At 33.2% G+C, this 24,043-nt stretch overlaps 1 protein-coding gene across 2 annotated transcripts; it reads left to right on the top strand.

Annotated features, from left to right (window-relative positions):
• The first annotated feature begins 537 nt into the window (after positions 1–537).
• On the top strand, positions 538–9,765 carry LOC115713019 (DExH-box ATP-dependent RNA helicase DExH9). 2 transcript variants are annotated; one of them, XM_030641487.2, is made up of 14 exons: positions 538–1,010; positions 1,634–1,834; positions 1,922–2,140; positions 2,414–2,752; positions 3,313–3,417; positions 4,409–4,519; positions 4,966–5,216; positions 5,704–5,827; positions 6,058–6,340; positions 6,449–6,603; positions 6,756–6,905; positions 7,005–7,237; positions 8,568–8,832; positions 9,037–9,765. In XM_030641487.2, the coding sequence occupies exons 1-14, from the start codon at positions 747–749 to the stop codon at positions 9,313–9,315; spliced, it is 2,979 nt and encodes a 992-aa protein (XP_030497347.2). In that variant the 5' UTR covers positions 538–746; the 3' UTR covers positions 9,316–9,765. The 2 variants fall into 2 exon arrangements, with proteins under 2 accessions (XP_030497347.2, XP_030497349.2); XM_030641489.2 differs by lacking the exon at positions 538–1,010 and having other exon boundaries at positions 1,695–1,834; positions 1,935–2,140.
• The last annotated feature ends 14,278 nt before the right edge of the window (positions 9,766–24,043 follow it).

A 24,043-nucleotide genomic window follows, 5' to 3' on the forward strand; every position in this document is an offset into this window, starting at 1 on the left:
CCGTATGAAAAATCAAACTTTCAATCTCAATAATCAATAGAAACAACATCAAATTTTAAGTTCTCAAAATCTATAAAAATAAATAAATAATTAAATAAATAAAATAGATCTCATAAACACAAACTCAAACATTAGAACCCCAGTAAAACACTAAAACTCAAACATTAAAAACACACACAATAAATTGGAACCTGAACTTAACACACACATCAGAATAAAAATTAAACTATAAATGAGGATTTATGTTACTATTTTTCGAATTTCAATATTTATTAGTAACAAATTTAAAATTTTAAGTATTTATGTCACAAATTTTTTAATAGTAAAATTAAAATTTTAATATAATTTTATTAAGTAATTATTATTAATTAAAATACATAATTTATTTTTATATATAATTTAAAATATTTTATATATCCGCCGCGAAGCGTGAGATGTTTACTAATTTTGATATATACCAAATCATGTTCATCGAACTTTCATATATCTTAGATGATTGCCACCATACTTTTTATAGTGAAACCTTTTTTTTTTTTTGAAAGATAGTGAAACCTTTTTATTTATTTAAAAGAAAAAAAAATCGTTGAAACAAAAAGAGAAAAAACCTATTTCTCTGTTTCTCTTGGAAGCAACATAGCCGCCTGAACCGAGAATTTTCCCTGATAATTTTCTTCCTAATTTGCTTCTACTCGTTCCTTTCTCTGTCGTATCACCAGTATCGGGTAGTTATCTTTGTTAGAGCATTCATGGGGTCGATAAAGAGGAAGTTGGATGAAAACCCACCTGGCGAAACACCCCAGAAACAGCCTAGGGATAATGGTTTGGAGGAAAAGCTTAATGATGAACCCATTGCCTGCTTACATGATGTATCCTATCCAGAGGGTTATGTTCCTTCTGCCCGACTTTCTTCGACTCCAATCACTTTGGAGCCTGCCAAAGTATTCCCTTTCACTCTTGACCCTTTTCAGTCTGAAGCCATCAAGTGCCTTGAAGATGGTGAGTCCGTGATGGTAAGTTTTTCTTTTTCCTGATATATATATATGTATATATATATATATTTGGAGTAATTAATAAAATTGATATTTTTCTACTTGAGGCTCTTCTTTGAGTTGTTGGAATGCGAGTGACTGTGAGTGGTCGTGGAATGGTTTTGTAATTATTTAGGTTTACACTTCCACTTTCTAATGTGAGTTGAGTAACACTATCTATTTACAAACGAAAGCAAATGGTCGATGTATAATATCTGGCTGCTCAACGTCCAGTCACAGCCATTGTTACCAGCAGTATTAACTGGAGTCGAGGTTTAGTTGAAAAATATGTGGTTTTAAGTTTGATATGTAACTGAGAAAGTAGTATCACTATGACAATGAACAAGTTAGTGATTGATTGTGAGAAGGAATGGCTTGCTGAGCTTTATGAATGAGTTGAATAAATCACAAGTGTAGAAGATATTGGTCTTTTAAGGCTAACTCAAGTGGTTGGGAAAAAATGTTTAAGAATTGCCTGGGGTACTTATAGTCTTTGTTAATGTGTCGTCTCATAGTAATAATAAAGGACGAATCTGTGAACATATCTAGTGTTGTCCTTTTCCTTTTATTTCTATAGTCACTGAGTGTTTGTTTTGACTTCCTAGGTGTCTGCCCATACATCTGCTGGAAAAACTGTTGTTGCTCTATATGCTATTGCTATGTCTTTGAAAAATAAACAAAGGGTCATATATACCTCACCAATCAAGGCCTTGAGCAATCAAAAGTATAGGGAGTTCAAGGAGGAGTTCTCAGATGTTGGATTGATGACTGGGGATGTAACGATTGATCCAAATGCTTCATGTTTGGTAGGTTTTTTATGCCCAAATGTAGTATGTTTTTCTCAATATGCACTATATTATATCTCATGGATCATTAGTGTGCATTTAATTTAGGTTATGACAACAGAAATTTGGCGTAGTATGCAATACAAAGGATCAGAAATAACACGTGAGGTGGCTTGGGTCATCTTTGATGAGGTACATTATATGCGTGATAGAGAAAGGGGTGTTGTATGGGAAGAGAGCATTGTTATGGCCCCGAAGAATTCTCGATTTGTATTCCTCTCTGCAACAGTGCCTAACGCAAAGGAATTTGCTGATTGGGTTGCTAAGGTAATTCATCTTTCTAAGCTTAACTTAATAACCATTTTGTACATGACATTGTATCTGCGAGTGTTTGCAAATGAATGATAGATGTAGCATCTGCAAGAGGGACTAATACTGTAATTCTGTAGTATAGCACTCTGTCATCGTATTTACATGAAAATTAATGCTTCTATTTCATTTTTATACCATGGAGTTTCTTCAAGCATATAAGGAACCGATTATAATTTGAAGCTTTGCTTTCTGTATATGACTTGGTTTCCCATATGTGGTGGACTGCAGATTCACAAACAACCATGTCACATCGTTTATACTGATTATAGGCCAACACCTCTTCAGCATTATGTTTTCCCTTCTGGAGGCGATGGTCTATACTTGGTAGTGGATGAAAAGGGAAAATTCCGTGAAGATAGCTTTCAGAAGTCATTAAATGCGCTTGTTCCTGTTAGTGAGGGTGACAAAAAAAAGGAGAATGGAAAATGGAAGAAAGGTTTGGTTATGGGCAAGATTGGTGAAGAAACTGACATCTTTAAGATGGTGAAAATGATCATCCAGCGTCAATATGATCCTGTCATACTTTTTAGTTTTAGCAAAAAGGAATGTGAAACTCTTGCAATGCAGGTAGGATATTCATTTCATGATAAACTGTAGGTCTCCTGCTTAATTTTACATTCTGATGACATACATGCATTTATACGAACATATGTATATTTTTGTGTGTGTGCACAATGTATATTTGACAGAAAGTTGTGTGTTAATATGCCCCTGTGGCTGGTAATAACATAGGAAAATTGAGTATAAAAATTATAAATATTTGGGTCTAGTTTTATTTATTTTTATATATATTACTGGTGAAAATTTATTCCGATGTAGTCTTCTGGGCCATGCTATTTTCATGTCCAGGATATTTCATAGGTTGAGCCACTTAGTTCTACATTAAAAGGAAGTAGGATTAAGACCTGTGTATTTATCCTTTCAAAAATGGCTGCTTGTTTATCAGTGTGTTATAATTATGTAGTGAGGCAATTGACCTTTGTCTCTATTTCCCAAAAAAGAAAAAAAAAAAAAACAAGTACGATATAATACTCTACCTCTTCTATAATAAATATCATTGCTGGATTTCTCATTTGAAAATATGAATATGTTTGTCCTTATTGTGATTTTACTTTGGTTTGTTATAGATGGCAAAAATGGATCTAAACGGGGATGATGAGAAAGTGAACATAGAAACCATATTTTGGAGTGCCATGGATATGCTGTCTGACGATGATAAGAAGTTACCTCAGGCAAGCTTCTTTTCTTTTCTGGAATTTGCTCAGAATTGCCAAATATATTTTTCTGCTTTATTGAAGACAACAGCAACATGAAACTGTGACAATTTAGCTTTTGCAGTCTTAGATATTTTGGTAGATAGTTTGATAACTTTATGAATCAAAAATCATAAGAGGTGCACCTTCTGAAATCAATTTGATGCAAGGGTGTAATGGAACTTTGGCTCAATGACATTTGATCATTTAGCATTCACACTGTTGGAGTGTTCGGTTTACTTGATTTTGATGAGTGCTGTTAGTGTTTGAAGCCTTTTTGCTTGAGCAAAGGAGGGTGTAATGTGGAACTGTGGTGTTGGTTGATTTTTGGGCTATATTGCTGGAAGTAAATATTATTATTTGTAGATAAGGAGTAGGATATATAATTTTTGTGGGAGAAAATACGATTGTTAGTTTTACTTTGGATTTTAATGGTGAAGGAATTTTAAAGTATCCGTAATCATATCCCATTTTATAAACAATAACCAAAAAAGAAAAACAGCAATGCCCTGCAAACTGTGCTTCCAGCTAAACTCCAAAGTAAAACTAAAATAGACAGGATGCCTATTATAACTAAATATACAATCTCATATAAAAAAAATGGGATATAATTTCTTAAAGTACGAAAAATAGGAAACGCCCCCATAGTAGGAGCAAAAATGATGCCCCCACCTAACAAGCTTCATATATTATATACTATGTATATATATAAGTGTATAGCAAAATTGATCAAGGGTACAATTTTGAACTCATCTATTATAAATGGTATTTAATATAACAATAGGGCACTAAGTTAGTTCCAAGACAAACATTGAGGTACTGAAATAGTATATTCCCTTATTTTTTTCCATGAAAAAGAGGAACAAAAAAATACTGATTTTAGTTTAGTTTTTATTTATGCTGAATATATTGATTCTTGTTGGTTTATGTTATTCATTTTCTTGCCTGTCAATATATTGTTTCCATACAGGTTTCACATATGTTACCTCTCTTGAAACGTGGAATAGGAGTGCATCATTCTGGCTTGCTTCCTATTTTAAAAGAAGTTATTGAGATACTATTTCAAGAAGGATTGATTAAGGTTGGTTCTAGATTTGATATTTCTGGCAGTATTGTTTTTGTTTCTATAGTTTAGTTTTTTTGGGTTATGTCTAGTGCGTGCTTCCCCTCTAAATGTTGATTTCCAATGTTTTACAAATCAGATCAGATTATCATTATCAGGCTGGTTAAATTGTTTAATGCTATTATTTAGCAATCTACTTTTCAATTTATATACTGAATCAGTAGTTGGATGAAAGCAGAATAGAAAATTGGGACTTGTGCGTGGGAAGATTTGAGCAAAAATACCTGATTTTAATTTGCCACTACAACCATCAGATTGTCTCTTCTTACCATTTTTTTAACAGAATAAACCAGACATTTATTTATATTGTTAATTTAATAATGTGATAAATTCATCCATTTTCATTTGAATTTGATGAAACCTCTTCTTGTTCACATTTAAGTTTTATGTATGTGTATATTCAGTGTTTGTTTGCCACAGAGACATTTAGCATTGGTTTGAACATGCCCGCTAAGACTGTTGTGTTTACCAATGTCCGTAAATTTGATGGAGATAAATTCAGATGGTTATCCAGTGGAGAATATATACAAATGAGTGGTCGTGCTGGTCGTCGTGGCATTGATAAGCGTGGGATATGCATTCTTATGGTGGATGAGAAGCTTGAGCCATCTACTGCTAAGATGATGCTGAAAGGAAGTGCTGATTGCTTAAATAGGTACTTGTAGTTGTATTGTGGTGAACTTTGTCAGTAAATTTGATACATTTTAATAATAAAATAAATTTTTACTCTTTACAAATATTTAAATAGAATTGGTTCTCCCACCCCTCCTTAGGCGTGTAGTTTGTGTTTGCTTGGAAATTTATAGCTGCAATTTCATTATTAGGCAAGTTTTATACATCGCAGAGATCCACACTTTTCTTAAATGAAGTTGCACTTGCAGTAGACAAATTTTATGACCTTCTATGTTGCTTTCTAAGTAGCTATACCGTGACCTTTTTTCTTTGTCCCAAAATGATTTTTAAGGGATTATGACAGAATAAGTCAGGGCACTAAATACCTTAGAAAATCAGTTTGTAAGCAGTACCTACCCTCTTTTTTAGTTTCTATAATGTGCCCGTGTGTGATCTGTATTTTCTTATTATTCCTATTTTTCATTATTTGGAATTGCCTGTTATTTACTTCTTTCTCCATCTCATTCCAGTGCCTTCCATTTAAGCTACAACATGCTTTTGAATCAATTGCGCTGTGAAGATGGTGACCCAGAGAATTTGCTTCGAAATTCTTTTTATCAATTTCAAGCAGATCGTGCCCTTCCTGATCTCGAGGTTGGTATTAACGAAGGAAAAATGTGCATTTTTTATTGCATTTGATTTTTTTTTATTTTTCTCAAGTAAACAGCATATGAAAGTATGGCCGATGGTTTAACAGTCAATTTTAATTTCTAAATTAGGCTTCAGACAAGACGAATCTTCTAGAATCTGTTTAAATAATATTTGTTTATATTTGATGAGGAAAAAGGTGATGAAAGCATTCTTTGTAAATGTTATTTTGCCAGAAACAAGTAAAGGGCTTGGAGCTAGAAAGGGATTCAATTATAATAGAAGAAGAGGATAGTTTGAAGAATTATTACAATTTGTTACAGCAATACAATAGTTTGAAGAAGGATATTCGTGATATTTTGCTTTCTCCAAGGTACTGCTTACCGTTTTTGCAATCTGGTAGGCTGGTTTCTATCCAGTGCACAAGGAGTAATGAAATTTACCCATTATTCTCCACTAAGAATCAGGTCACATGGGGAGTGATAATCAATTTTCAAAAGGTGAAGAATGCTTCTGAAGGTGAGAACTCTCAGTTTCTTTTGGTTCAGTAGTGTCTTCTTCTCTAGAGTTGTTGTTGTTGGTTTTCTTTTTTATGGTGTTGAATAGTCCAGTCCATATATTGAGCAGATGATTCAAGTAGAAAACCAGAAGATTCAAACTACATGGTGGATATTCTTACAAGATGTGCGGTGAATAGAGATGGAGTAGGAAAGAAAACCATTAAGATCATTCCCTTGAAAGAGCCAGGAGAACCTGTTGTTGTTTCTGTTTCCATTTCTCAGGTATCTTGTATCGTACTTTTCTTCTTGCCCGTTCTCCCCTATTGGAAGTTTCATTGTGATGTTTCTCTTTGTTTCTATGGTAATTGTTTTTCATATGAGTTATTTCTCTCTCTTTGACTTATTTCTAAATTATGCATTCACTTTCGAAACAGATTCAAAGTTTAAGTAGTCTTCGTGTGCACATACCCAATGACCTCTTGCCATTAGAAGCTCGAGAAAACACAGTTAAAAAGATTTCAGAAATTATTTCAAGATTCAGTGAGAAAGGGATTCCCCTCCTAGATCCAGAAGATGAAATGAATGTATATATTTTATTCCAGTTCCTTCTTATGTAATTATGTTCTTGTTTCCTTTCCTTCCCTCCTTGGCTTATATCCTACTAAGGTCTTATTACTTTGCAGATTAAAAGTAGCTCATACAAAAAGGCAGCTCGAAGGATAGAAGCATTAGAAAGCCTGTTTGACAAGCATGAAGTAGCAAAATCTCCTCTCATTGAACAAAAGCTCAAAGCATTTCATGGGAAGCAAGAACTAACAGCACAAATAAAGTCAATTAAAAAAACAATGCGCTCTTCTACTGCATTGGCTTTTAAAGATGAACTAAAGGCAAGAAAACGAGTTCTTCGGAGGCTAGGGTAAATATAACTTCCACTCTTCAGTTTTACTTGCTCTTTACAGGATACATTTTTGTTTAAATTTTTGACAGCTTTTATGTTAAAACCTAAAATGGTATATATATATATTCAATATATATTATATGTCGTAGACAATGTTTGCTAAACATAATCTCTCAAATTTGAGTAAATTAGGTATCTCTTTAAAATGCCATTTATCTATACTTATAGCTTAGTTTGATGTCCTACTTGTGGGGTGCTCTACTTAGTTTTTGTCAAATTAACATACCATGGTGCTATAAACTACTTTTAAATAACTTGGATATGATATCACGTAACTTATGGTAAACATCTAATAGTATTATTATTTGTTGATCAACATATTTTTAGTGTTTTAATTTTTGTTAATGATATGGATGATGATACTTACAGATACCTTCCATTTAAATAAGAAAATTCATTGAGCTGCATGTGTTAATGATAATTCAATGAAAATTTTGATGTTGCTTTCTTATGCACAAAGAAAATATAAAATATGATACATTTTCGATTGACCTTGTGCCATTGTTTCTTTAAGTTTTCCATTGTACTAAATTATAAAGGGTAAATACTATTTTAGATCCTGTATTTTGATATTTTCTGTATCTGTTTGTGTTAGAAATTGTCTTAAAGTTAGTTATATTAAAAAATAAAATTGTTAAAAATTGAGTTCATGTCCTATTTGTACAATTTTAGAAAATGCAGGGTCTATTCTGTCATTTAATAAAACAAATGGTCGAATTGGTAACTTTTGCAAAACACAGGGTCCAAAATAGTATTTACCCTTAAATAAAATTGTTTGAAAACTCCCCTTGGCACGTGTCCTACAAATATTTATATATATGTATATATTTATCTATATGCATTAATAAAATCATGCCAAGGCAAGGGGCATATATAATTTCATAGATTCTCATTAGAAGTTCCGATTGAGCCTTGTAAGTTGGCTTAGGAAGAGTTGAACCAAAGATCCCTTTATTCTAGTCCTATACCATGTTTTTTTTTTTGTTGTAAGGCCTATGCCATGTTTATTGGTTTACTTGAAATTGCTTATATTTAAATACTATATTCTTTCAAAAGCTATGATAGAGTTATTGTTCCGTCAAGTGCAGCAATGCCAAAATGAATTCATGCCACTAATTCATAATGAACACAGATAATATTATTTATGCTTCTCATAGTCTTTTGATCTCTTCAATCGGTATAATTATTTCACTTGGTATCATGCTTGGTATTGTGTTTTAACTAATAATGTAAATACAATTATTGTTTGCCAATGTAACGTGTGTGAATGAATGAATGACTCATGCAGGTATGTTACAAGTGATGATGTTTTGGAGTTGAAGGGGAAGGTTGCTTCTGAAATTAGTAGTGCAGAGGAGCTGACTCTTACAGAGCTGATGCTTAATGGTGTGTTTAAAGACATTAAAGTGGAAGAGATGGTATCTCTTCTCTCTTGTTTTGTGTGGCAGGAAAAACTTCAAGATGCAACGAAACCTAGGGAAGGACTTGACATGCTTTTTGTACAATTACAAGATATAGCTCGAAAAGTTGCTAATGTTCAGCTTGAATGCAAGGTACTCACAGAACTTCCTTTATATAGTCGACTTTCAACTGAAGTTTTCCCTGATATGGAGATCAAATACAATGTTTTGTGATGATAAGTGGAGTTTGACTATTGCTTTTGAAAAATGATTATTGGGCAAGCTATGCTAGTTACCAATGAAAGTTGCATTGCATGTATGTTCGTATTTCTCAATTTTGTTTTCTGTCTATCCCAGGTCCAAATTGATGTGGAAAGCTTTGTGACCTCATTTCGGCCTGATATAATGGAGGCTGTATATGCTTGGGCTAAAGGATCTAAATTTTATGAGATCATGTCAGTTACTCCAGTTTTCGAGGGTAGCTTGATCCGTGCGATTAGGAGATTGGAGGAGGTCCTTCAACAGCTTATAGAAGCAGCTAAATCCATTGGAGAAACTGAGCTGGAGTCAAAGTTTGAGGAAGCTGTTTCTATGATCAAGAGGGATATAGTGTTTGCAGCTTCCTTGTATTTGTAGGATCATCTGGTATAATTTTTGATAAGAAGGAATTGCATCAGAATCATACATTATTTTCTTAACCCCGATGCGATTAATATTGCAAGCTTCAACAAAATGGTTTTCTGAGTTTCTATGATCAAATATTGTTTGCACAGCAGCTTTGTTTGGAAGAAAGTGATAGTTTTTATCCAGGCTTTTCTTCTGGTTGAAGATTGGGTGGGTTTAAGCTTGTATTAACTAAAAGAATGTACTCATTGCTTCTTGCTGACTTGGCTGTTGCTTCTTTCTGCTCTATTTTTTGGAGGAAAATTTTGTGATACTAATTTATGGATGGCATAAATGTGTCTGGGTTTTTAGTATTACTTCAGGTGATATTTTTGTATTTAGTTGAGATGTAACGCTATTTCTGACAAATATAGTATTCAAGATGATGAGGAATATTTTAATAATGTTATATTTATTTATTTATTTATTTTTGGACAAAATGCTTTATTTAGTTTAATCTGTCAGAAATGTAGTGTAAATTAATTTAACAAGTCAAAAGAAATATTCAATTTCCATTTTAAGTGCATATATTATAACATTTGCGTTTTTCTTTTTGATAGAACATATGTTCTTTATGTGCATCTCTATGAATACTATGTTTTAATTTTGTAGGGTGTTTGGCGGTTGGGAATATTTTACTAGGATCTAGATTTACTAATAAGTATGCATGTTGAATTAACATTCTAAATATGAATATCTCTAAAACAATGAAATAAACACATAAGGGTTTAAGAAAATCTTACATTGATTGCAGCGGAATATAATGACTCATTCCGTTCAAGATTTGTAGCCCTTAATTTCTTTTTGTAGTAGAGCATTATCAAGATTTGAACCTGGATCTCTTTCTCTCCTTTGGGTTTGGTTACCACTGTCTTATTCACTATAATTGAGTACTTGACTTGCTATGTGTGGGCATGACACTCTTTCACTCAAAGTTTCGAATATGAAGAACAATGAAGGAGGTGAAATCACTGAGGAAGGAACTCTCTCATCTAGGTTGGTTGAATAGTTAAGTTGACATTAGTTGGATGAGTGAGGGTATCATGTTCCTTTTATAGTGTTTCAACTGGGGCTTAGGGCTGAATTATATGGATTAAAAAAGAATAAAATATTGAGCAAAAATCCACTTATGGCCGTACGCAGATCATTCTCTAGTTAGATTTTTGCCACTTTATTTCAACCACTTATTCTTCTTTTCAATAATACCATATTTTCCAATTCAATCCTATAAGTGTCAAAACTATTTATTTAATAATTATAATTAATTACTAAATAAATTATTATTTATGTAATTTATTAATTAGACCATGCAAAGTCTCTTAATTAATAAATTGACCCCAAAATCTCTTTTCTTCACAATTAAGCCCTTGCTCAGTGAAAATTCTTAAATAAGACTTAGTCTAATTTTAGAATTATAATTGATTAATTAAAATCAATTAACTGAGTCTGTAAGCAGTATTATCTCAACTAGTGAGGGGACTACAGGACTATATAATCGAGCTTTCAATAAGTAGGTCTAGAATTCACTAAGTAAATTCTCTAACTTATTAATTCCGCCTTGCGCCATTATAGATTTGGAATTGAATAGCACTCTCAACTATATAGAACGCTCTATATGTACCACGATGTAGATACGTTATGATTATCCATTGTTACAATCCTAATAGTCAAAGATCATCTATAGATGATTTACACTGAATAGGGACAAATTTACCGGTCTACCCTTCAATGTATTTTATCATTAAAACACTTAGCTACCTATAAATGATACTTCAGTAAACTAATATAATTACTGAAGTGAGGCCTCAATCATTTATCTCTATTTAGCCAAGCTCGAAGGAAATCATCGTTTCACTTCTAAATACTTATAGAAGCTATAAATTTCATATCTATGATCAGTGCTGCCACTCAATTAAACTAGCATGTCCTTAATCTGTATGTCACGAGAAGATCTAATTGGTCGACTTTAATGAACAAATTTAAGAACATAAATAATACAACTAAGATTGAACCTAACCCTATCAGGATTAAGATCCATACACCTAAGATCCATACTATCCAAGTTCAATATGAATCCCTTCTAATGTATACTCCATACATCTGATACTGGTAAACTTTGCCTGGAAATGACATAACACTTATCCAAGGTGTAACTATACCTTATCGCTGATTATCATGTCAATCTAAATCCAATGAATTGACAGATCATGGGAATTAAACTTTTGAACATATAATCATGATTATATTCCACTATGCTGACGACACTATAATCATGAATAAATATATACATATTTACATATGTTCTAGACTTAATAGAATTTATACATTAAGTATAATTATGAAATAAATCATGTGAACCATGCAACATAAAAGAATGATTTCTGATCTTTATTAATTAGTAAATCTGATTATATTGAAATAGGTTTTATTTAGGGCACAAACTCCTACTTGCACTAATATAAAATAAAAAGTGCATTTCAAATAATCTCATCACCTTGATATCCAGATCAAGTGTAGTATGTAGTATTCTCTCCGTAATAGGATCTAACAGGTTGTATTCAATATAAACTTTCATCCACCATTACATTTCCTTAATCACAAAATCCTTGATATTGTGAAATTTCTCTTTATATGTCTACTTCTCTAGGGATACTGGATTCTTTAGTTTTTGGCAACTACTTTTGTGTTAGTCAGGAAGTAACACTAGTAGTTAATAAATTGTTGGTACAATGCCAAAAAATGTATAGAACTTTCTATAGACTGAATAAGTATCTTTCCTACAACTTTAACATTCAGTCTCACTGGTAGAGCTAGAGACTTTAGATCAGTTTTTACACTTCTCCAAAATCACTGCTCCACCCCCAAAGTAATCACCATCTCATTAGTAGACTTTCTAGCATCAACACAAGTCTAGATACCTGATTTGGTGTAGTCTAAGAGTATTAAAATACTACCCTTATCGACTAACGTATAGTTCCTCTTCTTGATCTTAAGATTTATTTGATTGTCTTCCAATGTTCCTTTCCTGGATTAATCTGATACATACTCATTACTCCTACTCAATAGCTGGTGTCTGGTCTAATGCATACAAAAGCATATCTGAGACCTCTCACTGTTGATCCTAAGGAATTCTTTCATTGGCCTTTATCTTTTCTGGAATAGTTGAAACTTTTCCTTAGATAAATAAAATCTATGTCTAGAAGTCAAGAAGCTTCTATAGATTGCCATTAGAAAAATGCTCCAGCATCTTATTAAAGTAAGTTGCTTGCACTGGAGTAAGTAAAATTACCAGACATACCACAAGTCATAGGTTTAGATAAACTCAAACCTTTAATACTAGGGCCATGAAGTTTTGTTAAGTCCATTGAATAGACTTATTTTCAAAATTTCCTTTCTTGTCCTTGTAATAGAAAACTTTGTGCTACTCCATATTAATGGTTTTAAACATAGTTCTCTTGGCTTTACTTTTTAGTTCCTTATTCAGACTTTTCATTACTTATTTAAATTAACAATGGGTTTGATCACAAGTGTCTTCCAAGTCATAACAGGGTGAGTTCCTTAAAACCCTCCCACTACAACAAGGTACCGTGACTTTCTGTCTAAGAATACTAAATGGTATTGTCCTCATCGATTGTGTTAAGACAACAGAGGAAGTGGGACCATCTTATATATAATAAGATAATTGAACACTTTGGAATCAAAAAAATATCTCCTCTACTTTGCTACTTTGTTTTCAGACTTAGTCATTTTCTTAAAGAAGTAGTATTTGTTAAAACAAACATTTTCTTATCTTAACGACCATAGGATGGTCCACCCTAATCACTTAGAATACCTATCAAACATGCAAACCTTAGTTAACAGTTCTAGCTTTTCTTAAGGTTACGATTGGGACATCCATGAATCTAGTAATGGTTTGTACTAAGTACACAACTATTCCATCATTCTAAAATTTTCCTATCACTAGGGTATATCCCTAGAAGGACTTAGGCAACTGCTAGTAACTAATCATAAACCTTATACTTTCATCAATATGCAAACCGAATTTCTAGGTGTTAACTCAAACTTTTATATCTCCTTGTTTTGATGATTAACAAATATTTGATTATTATTTATTATTAATGATTTGTTTATTTTGTAGCAAAATTAAAAGAGAAAATAAATAAATTGGTATTTTTACCAAACTTTTTAAAGCAACCCTAAATGGATTCAACAAGCATATCAAGAGCAAAAGATTCATCAAGAGATCAACAACTCAAGACCCTATTCAAAAGAGGTCTTCAAAAGGCCAAAGTCGAAAGTCAAAGTCAAAGTCAAAGTCAAGAGTCAACTCTCGGGAAAAGTCAACATGGGATCAAAAACATGCAAATCAAGCTAGGAGGCTCATCTTCATCAAGACTACTCAAAATCAAATGGTATAAATTTACTTTAGTCTTGTTAAAGTGATTTGCATAGCACACAAAGTTTTATAAATTTAAATTTTGGCCCATTCACTAACTTGTGCAACAAGTTTTCTCACATGATAGTCCAAAAATTTTTTGATTGAATTTCTAAATCACATTTTGTTTAACTAAGAGAACAAAATTGGAATTTTTGAAATCGGATAATCGAGTAAAGAGTTATGCACGTTTTAGTGCCAAAAAATGCAAGTTTTGAACCTGCCTGATTTTCGGCCTACCTATTTAAAATAGGTAGTCCGTTTTTCGCAGAAAGGTAGTCCGTTTTAAAATAGGTAGTCCGTTTTTCCCAGGATTCTTTTTGAAAAATGTGCTAACGGCTATAAACGGCTAGTTTTTGTTCCTACACTATATAAACTTGTTTTTCACTCAAAAAATCAAGTTGGTTGAGCATTTATTATATATATCTAACCTATCTAAGTGAGATTAAGGAGCTTCTAAGTTTGAAATCCAAACCAACACTTTTCACACACTTTGAGCCAAAATTTGATTTTATTCATCTTAAGTGTGCTTGCTTTTCACTCTAGGTTTCCATTGTATCATCATATTTCTAGAGTGATTTTAGCTTGTATATCAAACACATTTCCATATTGTGATTGAGGTGAGGTTGGCACCGGTTTTGTAAACAACCCGGTAATAGTGAGATTGGCACTTCAACAATCCGAGAAAGAGGTTAATAGTCCTCGGGGGTGCGAAACTATTGTAAGAGGTTTGGAAATACCTTGGTGAAAATTTCATTGTAAGGGTTAGTCAAGCCCGTTAACTTGGCTCGATATTGGAACTCAAAGCTAGGTCCATAGCTTTGAAGACCAAGGACGTAGGTGGCATAGTTCTACCGAACCTTGTAAAAATCGAGAGTTTGCATTTTCTAATCCTTAAACTCTTTACTTTACAAGTTTAATTATTTGTCTTAATATATTGCTTGCCATACTACTTGCTTTTACTTGATTAATTGACTAATTGCATAATTTTGTGTTAAAAGTTTTAATTTTCCGAAATTAGTTTAAATTTCCAATTCACCCCCCCCCCTCTTGAAAACATATCTTGGGCTAACAATTGGTATCAGAGCAAGGGCTCAAATTATTTGATTAGATTTCACAATCTAGAGCATGGCGTTTCCAAGTAATTCACAAAATAACATGTTAGAAGGTTTTAGCACAAATAGAGCACCATACTTCAATGGAGTAGATTTTCCTTATTGGAAAATTAGAATGGAAACTTACCTTCAATCTATTGACTATGATTTGTGGCATATTGTGTCTAGTGGTCCTTATGTTGCTAAACATGTCATAAATGGTGTTGAAGTAATTAAGACTTATGAAGCATATGATGAAAATGATAAGAAAATGCTTTCTAAAAATGCTAAAGCTAAATATGCTCTTATATGTGGTTTGGATAGAGATAATTTAAAAATATTGAACAAGCCTCTACCGCTTATGATATGTGGAAAATGCTTGAAGTTACTCATCAAGGAACTAGTGCTATGAAGGAAACTAAAATTCAAATTTATTCCACTCAATATGAGAACTTTAAGATGAAAGCCGATGAAACCATTGCTAATATGTATACTCGCTTCACTACAATTACTAATGGTTTGAACTCTCTTGGCAAGGTACTTACTCAAAAGGATATGGTGACCAAGATTTTGAGAAGTCTCACCAAAGCCTATCAAGGAAAGGTGGTTTCCATTCAAGAAGCCAAGGATCTCTCAACACTTCCCTTGGAAGAACTAATTGGCTCACTCATGAACCATGAAATTTTCATGAGTGCTCAAGAAGAAGAGGAAGTTGAGAAGAAAAAGAAGACTATTGCATTCAAGTCTTCCTCCTCCCATGCCATTAGTGAAGAAGATTAGGAAAGCTTATGTAGTGACATGGAGGACTTGGCACTCTTCTCTAAGAAATACAAAAAGTTCATGAAATTCAAAAAGAACTTTGGGAAGAAGCCACAAAGAGGGAGTGACTCAAAAGAAAGAAAAAGCAAAGATGATCCACCAATTTGCTTTGAGTGCAAGAAGCCCGGACATATGAAGATGGATTGTCCAATGAGAAAGAAGAACAAATACAAAGGAAGGGCAATGTTGGCGGATTGGCTCAATAGTGACGAAGAGGACTCCGAAGAAGAAGGAAAGAATGAAGTGGCAAACATGTGCATGATGACACTTGATGATGGGGAATCAACAAGAAAGAGCCAAAGCTTATGGTTCTTGGATAGTGGATGTTCAAAGCATATGACCGGTGATCCATCAAGATTTTCAAGCTTTAAAAGCAAGGAAAGTGGCTTTGTCACTTTTGGAGATAATTCAAAAGGAAAAATCTTGGGCATTGGTGATATTTCCAGAACATATACTCTCCATGTATTAAAAATGTGCTTCTTGTTGATAATTTTAAACATAACTTGCTTAGTATTAGTCAATTATGTGATATAGGTTTTCGTGTTGTTTTTGAATCCTCAAAATGCTCCATTGAAAGTGTTTCAACCAATGAAGTTATTTTCCTTGGAGTAAGGAAGGATAATGTGTATGTTATTGATGTTGATTCTTTTGATAGTAAAAATAAATGTTTAACCGTTATGAATGATAATTCTTGGTTGTGGCATAGAAGATTAGGACATGCTAGTATGGATTCTATTTCAAAATTGGTTAGAAAAGATCTTGTTATTGGTTTGCCATCTATTTCGTTTGTTAAAGATAAACTTTGTGATGCATGCCAATTTGGAAAATAAATTAAAACATCTTTTCATTCCAAGAAAGAGATTTCAACCACTAGACCTTTGCAATTGCTTCATATTGATTTATTTGGTCCTTCTAGAATTGCTAGTCTTGGTGGTAAATACTATGCATTTGTAATTGTTGATGATTTTTCAAGATTTACTTGGGTTATTTTCTTGACTCTTAAAAGTGATGTTTTGGAAAACTTTGTCAAATTTTGTAAAAGTGTGCAAAATGAAAAAGGATATTCTATTACCTCCGTTAGGAGTGACCATGGTGGTGAGTTTGACAATGATGCCTTAGAATTGTTTTGTGATGAACATGGTTTTAACCATAACTTTTCGGCACCAAGAACGTCACAACAAAATGGAGTTGTCGAAAGGAAGAATAGAACAATTCAAGAAATGGCTAGGTCAATGCTAAATGAAATTTCATTACCAAAATATTTTTGGGCCGAGGCCGTCAATACCTCTTGTTATATTTTGAATCGTGTTTTCATTAGGCCCAACATGAATAAAACCCCTTATGAGCTTTGGAAAGGAAGAAAACCCAACATTGTCTATTTTAAAGTTTTTGGATGCAAATGTTACATTTTAAACACCAAGGACAACCTTGGAAAATTTGATGCGAAATCCGATGTTGGAATTTTTATAGGGTATTCAACACATAGTAAAGCTTATAGAATTTATAACAAAAGAACTAATGTTGTTGAAGAATCTATTCATGTTGCTTTTGATGAGACTAATCCGCCTACAAGCAAAAGTTTAGATGATGATGTTGTAGGTTTGGGAGATGAGGTTCAAAATCTCGAAATTGGAGAGACTTCCAATGCTCCTTCACAAACTCCCAAAGAGGAACCACCCGTGGAAAAGGTAAATGAAAGCCAAGGTATGAACTCTAACCTTCCACATGAGTGGAAATTCAAAAGTGCTCATCCTATAGACCAAATTCTAGGTGATCCTTCTCAAGGTGTCACTACTAGAAACTCCCTTAGAAACTTGTGTAATTTCATTGCTTTTATTTCTCAAATTGAACCAAAGAATTTTAAAGAGGCCGAAGTTGATGAATTTTGGCTTCTAGCTATGCAAGAAGAAATAAATCAATTTATAAGAAATAATGTTTGGGAGTTAGTTCCAAGACCGTCACATCAATCGGTGATTGGAACAAAATGGGTCTATAGAAATAAGGTAGATGAGCATGGGGTCATTGTGCGTAACAAGGCTAGATTAGTGGCCCAAGGTTACAATCAAGAAGAAGGAATTGATTATGAGGAAACCTATGCCCCGGTAGCAAGACTTGAGTCCATTAGAATGTTGTTAGCTTTTGCATGCCACAAGAATTTTATCTTGTACCAAATGGATGTAAAAAGCGCATTCTTAAATGGGTACATTATGGAAGAGGTTTATGTCTCTCAACCACCCGGTTTTCAAAATCATAAATACCCTAACCATGTTTACGAATTGAAAAAGGCTTTATATGGTTTAAAGCAAGCTCCTAGAGCTTGGTATGAAAGATTAAGCACTTTTCTTATTTCAAATAGTTTTTCAATGGGTAAAGCGGATAATACACTTTTTATAAAAAGAAAATCGAAAGACATTATTATCGTACAAATTTATGTTGATGATATTATCTTTGGTGCTACTAATGATGCTCTTTGTGAAGAATTTTCTAAGTGTATGCATAGTGAGTTTGAGATGAGCATGATGGGAGAACTCAACTTTTTTCTTGGACTTCAAATCAAGCAACAAAAGGATGGCATATTCATAGGTCAAACTAAGTACATCAAGGATCTTCTTCAAAAGTTTGACTTGGCAAATGCAAAGTCCATGAATACACCCATGAGCACATCCATAAAGATGGACAAAGATGAAAGCGGTAAGAATGTGGACATCACCAAGTATCGAGGTATGATTGGCTCTTTATTATATTTATCCGCTAGTAGACCGGATATTTTGTTTAGTGTTGGTCTTTGTGCTAGGTACCAATCTTGTCCTAAAGAATCCCACTTAAGTGCCGTTAAGAGAATATTTAGATACTTGATAGGCACAATGAATCTAGGACTTTGGTACCCCAAGAACTCAAACTTTGAAATAGTTAGCTACTCGGATGCCGGCTTTGCCGGTTGTAAGACGGATAGAAAAAGTACTAGTGGAACTTGTCACTTTCTAGGAAATTCCTTAGTGTCATGGTTTAGCAAGAAACAAAACTCGGTAGCTCTATCCACAACCGAAGCCGAATATATAAACGCGGGTAGTTGTTGTGCACAAATACTTTGGATGAAACAAACTCTTAAGGATTTTGATATTGATTTTGAATGTACACCCATAAAGTGTGATAACACTAGTGCCATTAACCTCTCTAAGAATCCAATATTGCATTCTAGAGCCAAGCATATTGACATAAGGCACCACTTCCTTAGAGATCATATCCAAAGAGGTGATATTTTGCTAGACTTTGTAAGCACTGAATTCCAATTAGCGGATATATTCACCAAGCCTCTTAGTGATGAGAGATTTAGTTTCATTAGAAGAGAGCTAGGCATGACCAACTTAAATGAAATATAAGGTTTGTTAGCTATGAAAAATTTTATATCTCTTTACTTACTTATTTATGCATAATTGTTCCAAATATGATATTAATGAGATTTATATGCATATATGAGAAAATTTATTGATACTTGACCTATATGGACCATACTTGTTGAAAACTCAAGATTATAGGTCATAATGTGGATTTTTGGTGAACTTTGGACTTGTCTTTAAACAAGTGAACATGTGAATTTTTGCATATTCGATTTTCTTATGTGTCTATATGCTTGAATATGTGAAATTGAATGTATTTAGTGTGCCTATAGGTTTGTCTTGACTGAAATTTGCATGGAACAAATTTTTGGTACCTCACTTGTTGAATTTATAGATTTTTAGGCCTAAAAGAGTGTTTTTCGCCAAACTTTCTCATTTTTCAACATTTTTCGATTCTGTAAGTTTGTACACCTCACATTTCACTTCATAAAACTGCTGGAAAAAGAATTTTTCAATTTCGTTGCATAAAACTCATTTTCGGTAAGGTTCTAGTTTTCTTGGCAATTTTCGAAAAGCTTACCGTAAATCGTCATTTTTCATCATTTTTTAGTTTTTCTTGTTTGAGCATTTTTATTTTATCATATTTGAGCTATTAGAAAATATTTGAGGTCAAACGGATTTTTAAAACCCAAGTTAGGCCCCCTTTTTGGCCCACTGTGCTGAGAAAACGGCAGTCCATATTTCCCAGTACCAGAGAAAACGGACTACCGTTTTCTACAGGAACCGTGGGCATGGCCCTTTTGGTCTTTCCAAACTCAGTTTTCTCTCCATAAAACCATTCCAAACCTTTTTCTAACCCCATTTCTGATTTCCTAACCCTATTTGACAGCCTCCTACCCTCTTCTATCAACATTTCTCTTACCAAAACCTAATCCCTCTTTTCTCTTTTCAAAATCCTACCTCTCTCCAAAATCAATTATCTTCCATGGCTTCATCATCAAGACAAGGAAAGAGGACAAGAACTTCCATGCAACAAGAAGAGCTAAGGAGCAAGGCTAGGCATGAACTCTTCTCCCATGGAAAATGGGCAAGAAAATTTCAAGAGGATTTCTCAAAGAGGGACATACTCATTGGTAAGAAATGTGATTTGGATGCCCTTAAATTTATTAATTTTAGCACTCTTTTTGAAGAAATGGGTTGGGAAACTTTGATAGGAATTAACACTTATATCTATCCTAGGCTAGTGAGGGCTTTCTTTGCTTGCATTGAAATTGCTAGTGATCCTTATTGCATTAAGGGAACTCTTAAAGGAGTTAGATTTACTATCACCGTTGATTCCTTAAATGAACTCCTAAATGCCCCTAATGAAGGTCTTTTACTTGATCCTAGGCCTAGACTTAAGAATGATGCCTACTATAACCATGCCTCATTTACTAGTATAGTTTGTGTAGGAGAAGATGTCCTTGACAAACCAAAACGCCATAACCTTACTCTTCAAGGAAAACTCATCCACTCCTTTATTTGCAACAATATAGTACCTAGGAAGGGCCATAAAGATAGCGTTAGTGCTCTTGACCAAATTCTCCTTTTCAATATCATTGTCCAAAGTAAGAGTATAAACTTAGGCTATCTTATAATTCGAACCATCAATGAAGTGTTTAAGCCTAGACAAAAAAAGGCCTTACCCTTTGGTGCCCTTCTTAGTTACCTATTTCCTCTTCTAGGCATTCCTACCAATGATGAAACCGAAGTGCTAGAATTTAAGGATTCCGATATTTTAGGGGAAATCACTATCAAGGGTATGTCCTACAAATTCGATACCGATGAAGAAAGATAGATTTACACCAAGCAAGATTCCCAAGCTCAAGGAGGGGGCCAAGCAATTCCTAGTGCTAGTGAAGAAGAAGAAGAAGAGGAAGATGAAGAAGAAGACAATCCTCAAGCGCCTCCCATGCCTCAATTCAATATTGAAGAGGCTTTTGCTCAACTTCACACATCTCTTGACACTCAATTTCAAACTTTAAGGAATGATATCAACACCATGAGGAGTGACATGGTCCAAGGATTTGAAAATGTTCAAGATGAGATGGCACAATGGAGGGCTTACATGGATCGTTTTGGCCCTCCACCAAACTAGTTTCTTGCATATTTTTTTTATTTTGTTTTTGGTTGTGTGCAAAGGCTTCATGCCTCTTGACTTTGTGTTATTTGGTATTTTTTTTATGTTTTTTTTTGTGTGTTGAATGTTATTTTGGATGATATGACTTTGTTTTTAATGCATGGGTAATGTTGCTTTGTTTTTATTTTTTTTTCTATATTTTGTGAATTCCTTACCACCCTTTTTGATGAATCAAAAGGGGGAGAAAATATCTATTGATTATTTTTTTTGGCATAACCTCAATTTTTTTTTTGTATCTAATCTTTTAATCATAAGTAAAAATTGAGGGGGAGTTTACAAATACATGCAAGGTAAAATTAAAAGGTATTTTTTTTCTTGCACACATTAAGGGGGAACTAATCCAATATACATTATTTAAATTTTTCTTTCCCTTTCAAAATAATCAAATATTTGATATCATCAAAAAGGGGGAGATTGTTAACTCAAACTTTTATATCTCCTTGTTTTGATGATTAACAAATATTTGATTATTATTTGTTATTAATAATTTGTTGATTTTGTAGCAAAATTAAAAGAGAAAATAAATAAATTGGTATTTTTACCAAACTTTTTAAAGCAACCCTAAATGGATTCAACAAGCATATCAAGAGCAAAAGATTCATCAAGAGATCAACAACTCAAGACCCTATTCAAAAGAGGTCTTCAAAAGGCCAAAGTCAAAAGTCAACCCGAAAGTCAAAGTCAAAGTCAAAGTCAAGAGTCAACTCTCGGGAAAAGTCAACATGGGATCAAAAACATGCAAATCAAGCTAGGAGGCTCATCTACATCAAGACTACTCAAAATCAAATGGTATAAATTTACTTTAGTCTTGTTAAAGTGATTTGCATAGCACACAAAGTTTTATAAATTTAAATTTTGGCCCATTCACTAACTTGTGCAACAAGTTTTCTCACATGATAGTCCAAAATTTTTTTGATTGAATTTCTAAATCACATTTTGTTTAACTAAGAGAACAAAATTGGAATTTTTGAAATCGGATAATCGAGCACACAAAGTTTTATAAATTTAAATTTTGGCCCATTCACTAACTTGTGCAACAAGTTTTCTCACATGATAGTCCAAAATTTTTTTGATTGAATTTCTAAATCACATTTTGTTTAACTAAGAGAACAAAATTGGAATTTTTGAAATCGGATAATCGAGTAAAGAGTTATGCACGTTTTAGTGCCAAAAAATGCAAGTTTTGAACCTGCCTGATTTTCGGCCTACCTATTTAAAATCGGTAGTTCGTTTTTCGCAGAAAGGTAGTCCGTTTTAAAATAGGTAGTCCGTTTTTCCCAGGATTCTTTTTGAAAAATGTGCTAACGGCTATAAACGGCTAGTTTTTGTTCCTACACTATATAAACTTGTTTTTCACTCAAAAAATCAAGTTGGTTGAGCATTTATTACATATATCTAACCTATCTAAGTGAGATTAAGGAGCTTCTAAGTTTGAAATCCAAACCAACACTTTTCACACACTTTGAGCCAAAATTTGATTTTATTCATCTTAAGTGTGCTTGCTTTTCACTCTAGGTTTCCATTGTATCATCATATTTCTAGAGTGATTTTAGCTTGTATATCAAACACATTTCCATATTGTGATTGAGGTGAGGTTGGCACCGATTTTGTAAACAACCCGGTAATAGTGAGATTGGCACTTCAACAATCCGAGAAAGAGGTTAATAGTCCTCGGGAGTGCGAAACTATTGTAAGAGGTTTGGAAATACCTTGGTGAAAATTTCCCGGCTGTAAGGGTTAGTCAAGCCCGCTAACTTGGCTCGATATTGGAACTCAAAGCTAGGTCCATAGCTTTGAAGACCAAGGACGTAGGTGGCATAGTTCTACCGAACCTTGTATAAATCGAGAGTTTGCATTTTCTAATCCTTAAACTCTTTACTTTACAAGTTTAATTATTTGTCTTAATATATTGCTTGCCATACTACTTGCTTTTACTTGATTAATTGACTAATTGCATAATTTTGTGTTAAAAGTTTTAATTTTCCGAAATTAGTTTAAATTTCCAATTCACCCCCCCTCTTGAAAACATATCTTGGGCTAACACTAGGGTGGTAAGTTTGGATACAATTCAAAAATTCAATTTAATGATCTTTAAACTGCATATCCACCAAATATTTCTCCACCCCTATCAGTTCGCAAGATCTTTAACCACTTACCTTAATATTTTTCAACATTGCTACAAATCCATGAAATTTCTCAAACATTTCAAATTTCTTTGCATAAGGTAAAATCTTGAATGATCGTATTAATAATATAACGATAACTCATACCCACCATTGAATATACATCCATATTTGAATATAGATGAAATTATTTTCAAATGGATATAGACATATTTACTCTTTACAGAGAATCATCTAGTCAAAACCACTATGAACAAGGTGTAAATGCCATAGATATATGATTGTGGTTATGGTCTTTTGATGACTTAGGTCTAGTTACTCTAAAGAGTTCTTAGAATAGTCCAAGTGGATCCTGGTCACAGAATACAAAACTTATATTCCATACATAAACATACAGTTTGAATCCATTGACAGAAAATAGATATTAAAAACTTGTGAAAGTCATACTGTATTTTCCAATGTATTCTAGGAAACTGAAATTTAAATTTCTTTTTGGAATCTAAAACTTAAAGTCAAAAGACTTAAATTTATACCAAATATACATTAGTAATTATTCTAGCTTGGACCACCACTACTAATCTAACTCTAAGTCTAAGTTGCCTAAAGTAAGCATATACAAGTAGGAGATTTTAAGATCGTGGATTTATATTATTTCGGGATAAAATATCAGAAATATAGTCATCTGTGTCATTTAATTTCATAAGAGAAAGTAG

The sequence above is a fragment of the Cannabis sativa genome, chromosome 4 (genome assembly GCF_029168945.1).
Source record: "Cannabis sativa cultivar Pink pepper isolate KNU-18-1 chromosome 4, ASM2916894v1, whole genome shotgun sequence".
Lineage (NCBI taxonomy): Eukaryota > Viridiplantae > Streptophyta > Magnoliopsida > Rosales > Cannabaceae > Cannabis > Cannabis sativa.

Bases quoted from the DNA above. Each gene is read 5' to 3' on its own strand.
- LOC115713019 (XM_030641487.2), top strand. From the start codon at position 747: ATGGGGTCGATAAAGAGGAAGTTGGATGAAAACCCACCTGGCGAAACA. The intron at 2,141-2,413 runs GTAATTCATCTT...GGTGGACTGCAG, and splicing joins TTGCTGATTGGGTTGCTAAG to ATTCACAAACAACCATGTCA. The intron at 5,217-5,703 runs GTACTTGTAGTT...ATCTCATTCCAG, and splicing joins AGTGCTGATTGCTTAAATAG to TGCCTTCCATTTAAGCTACA.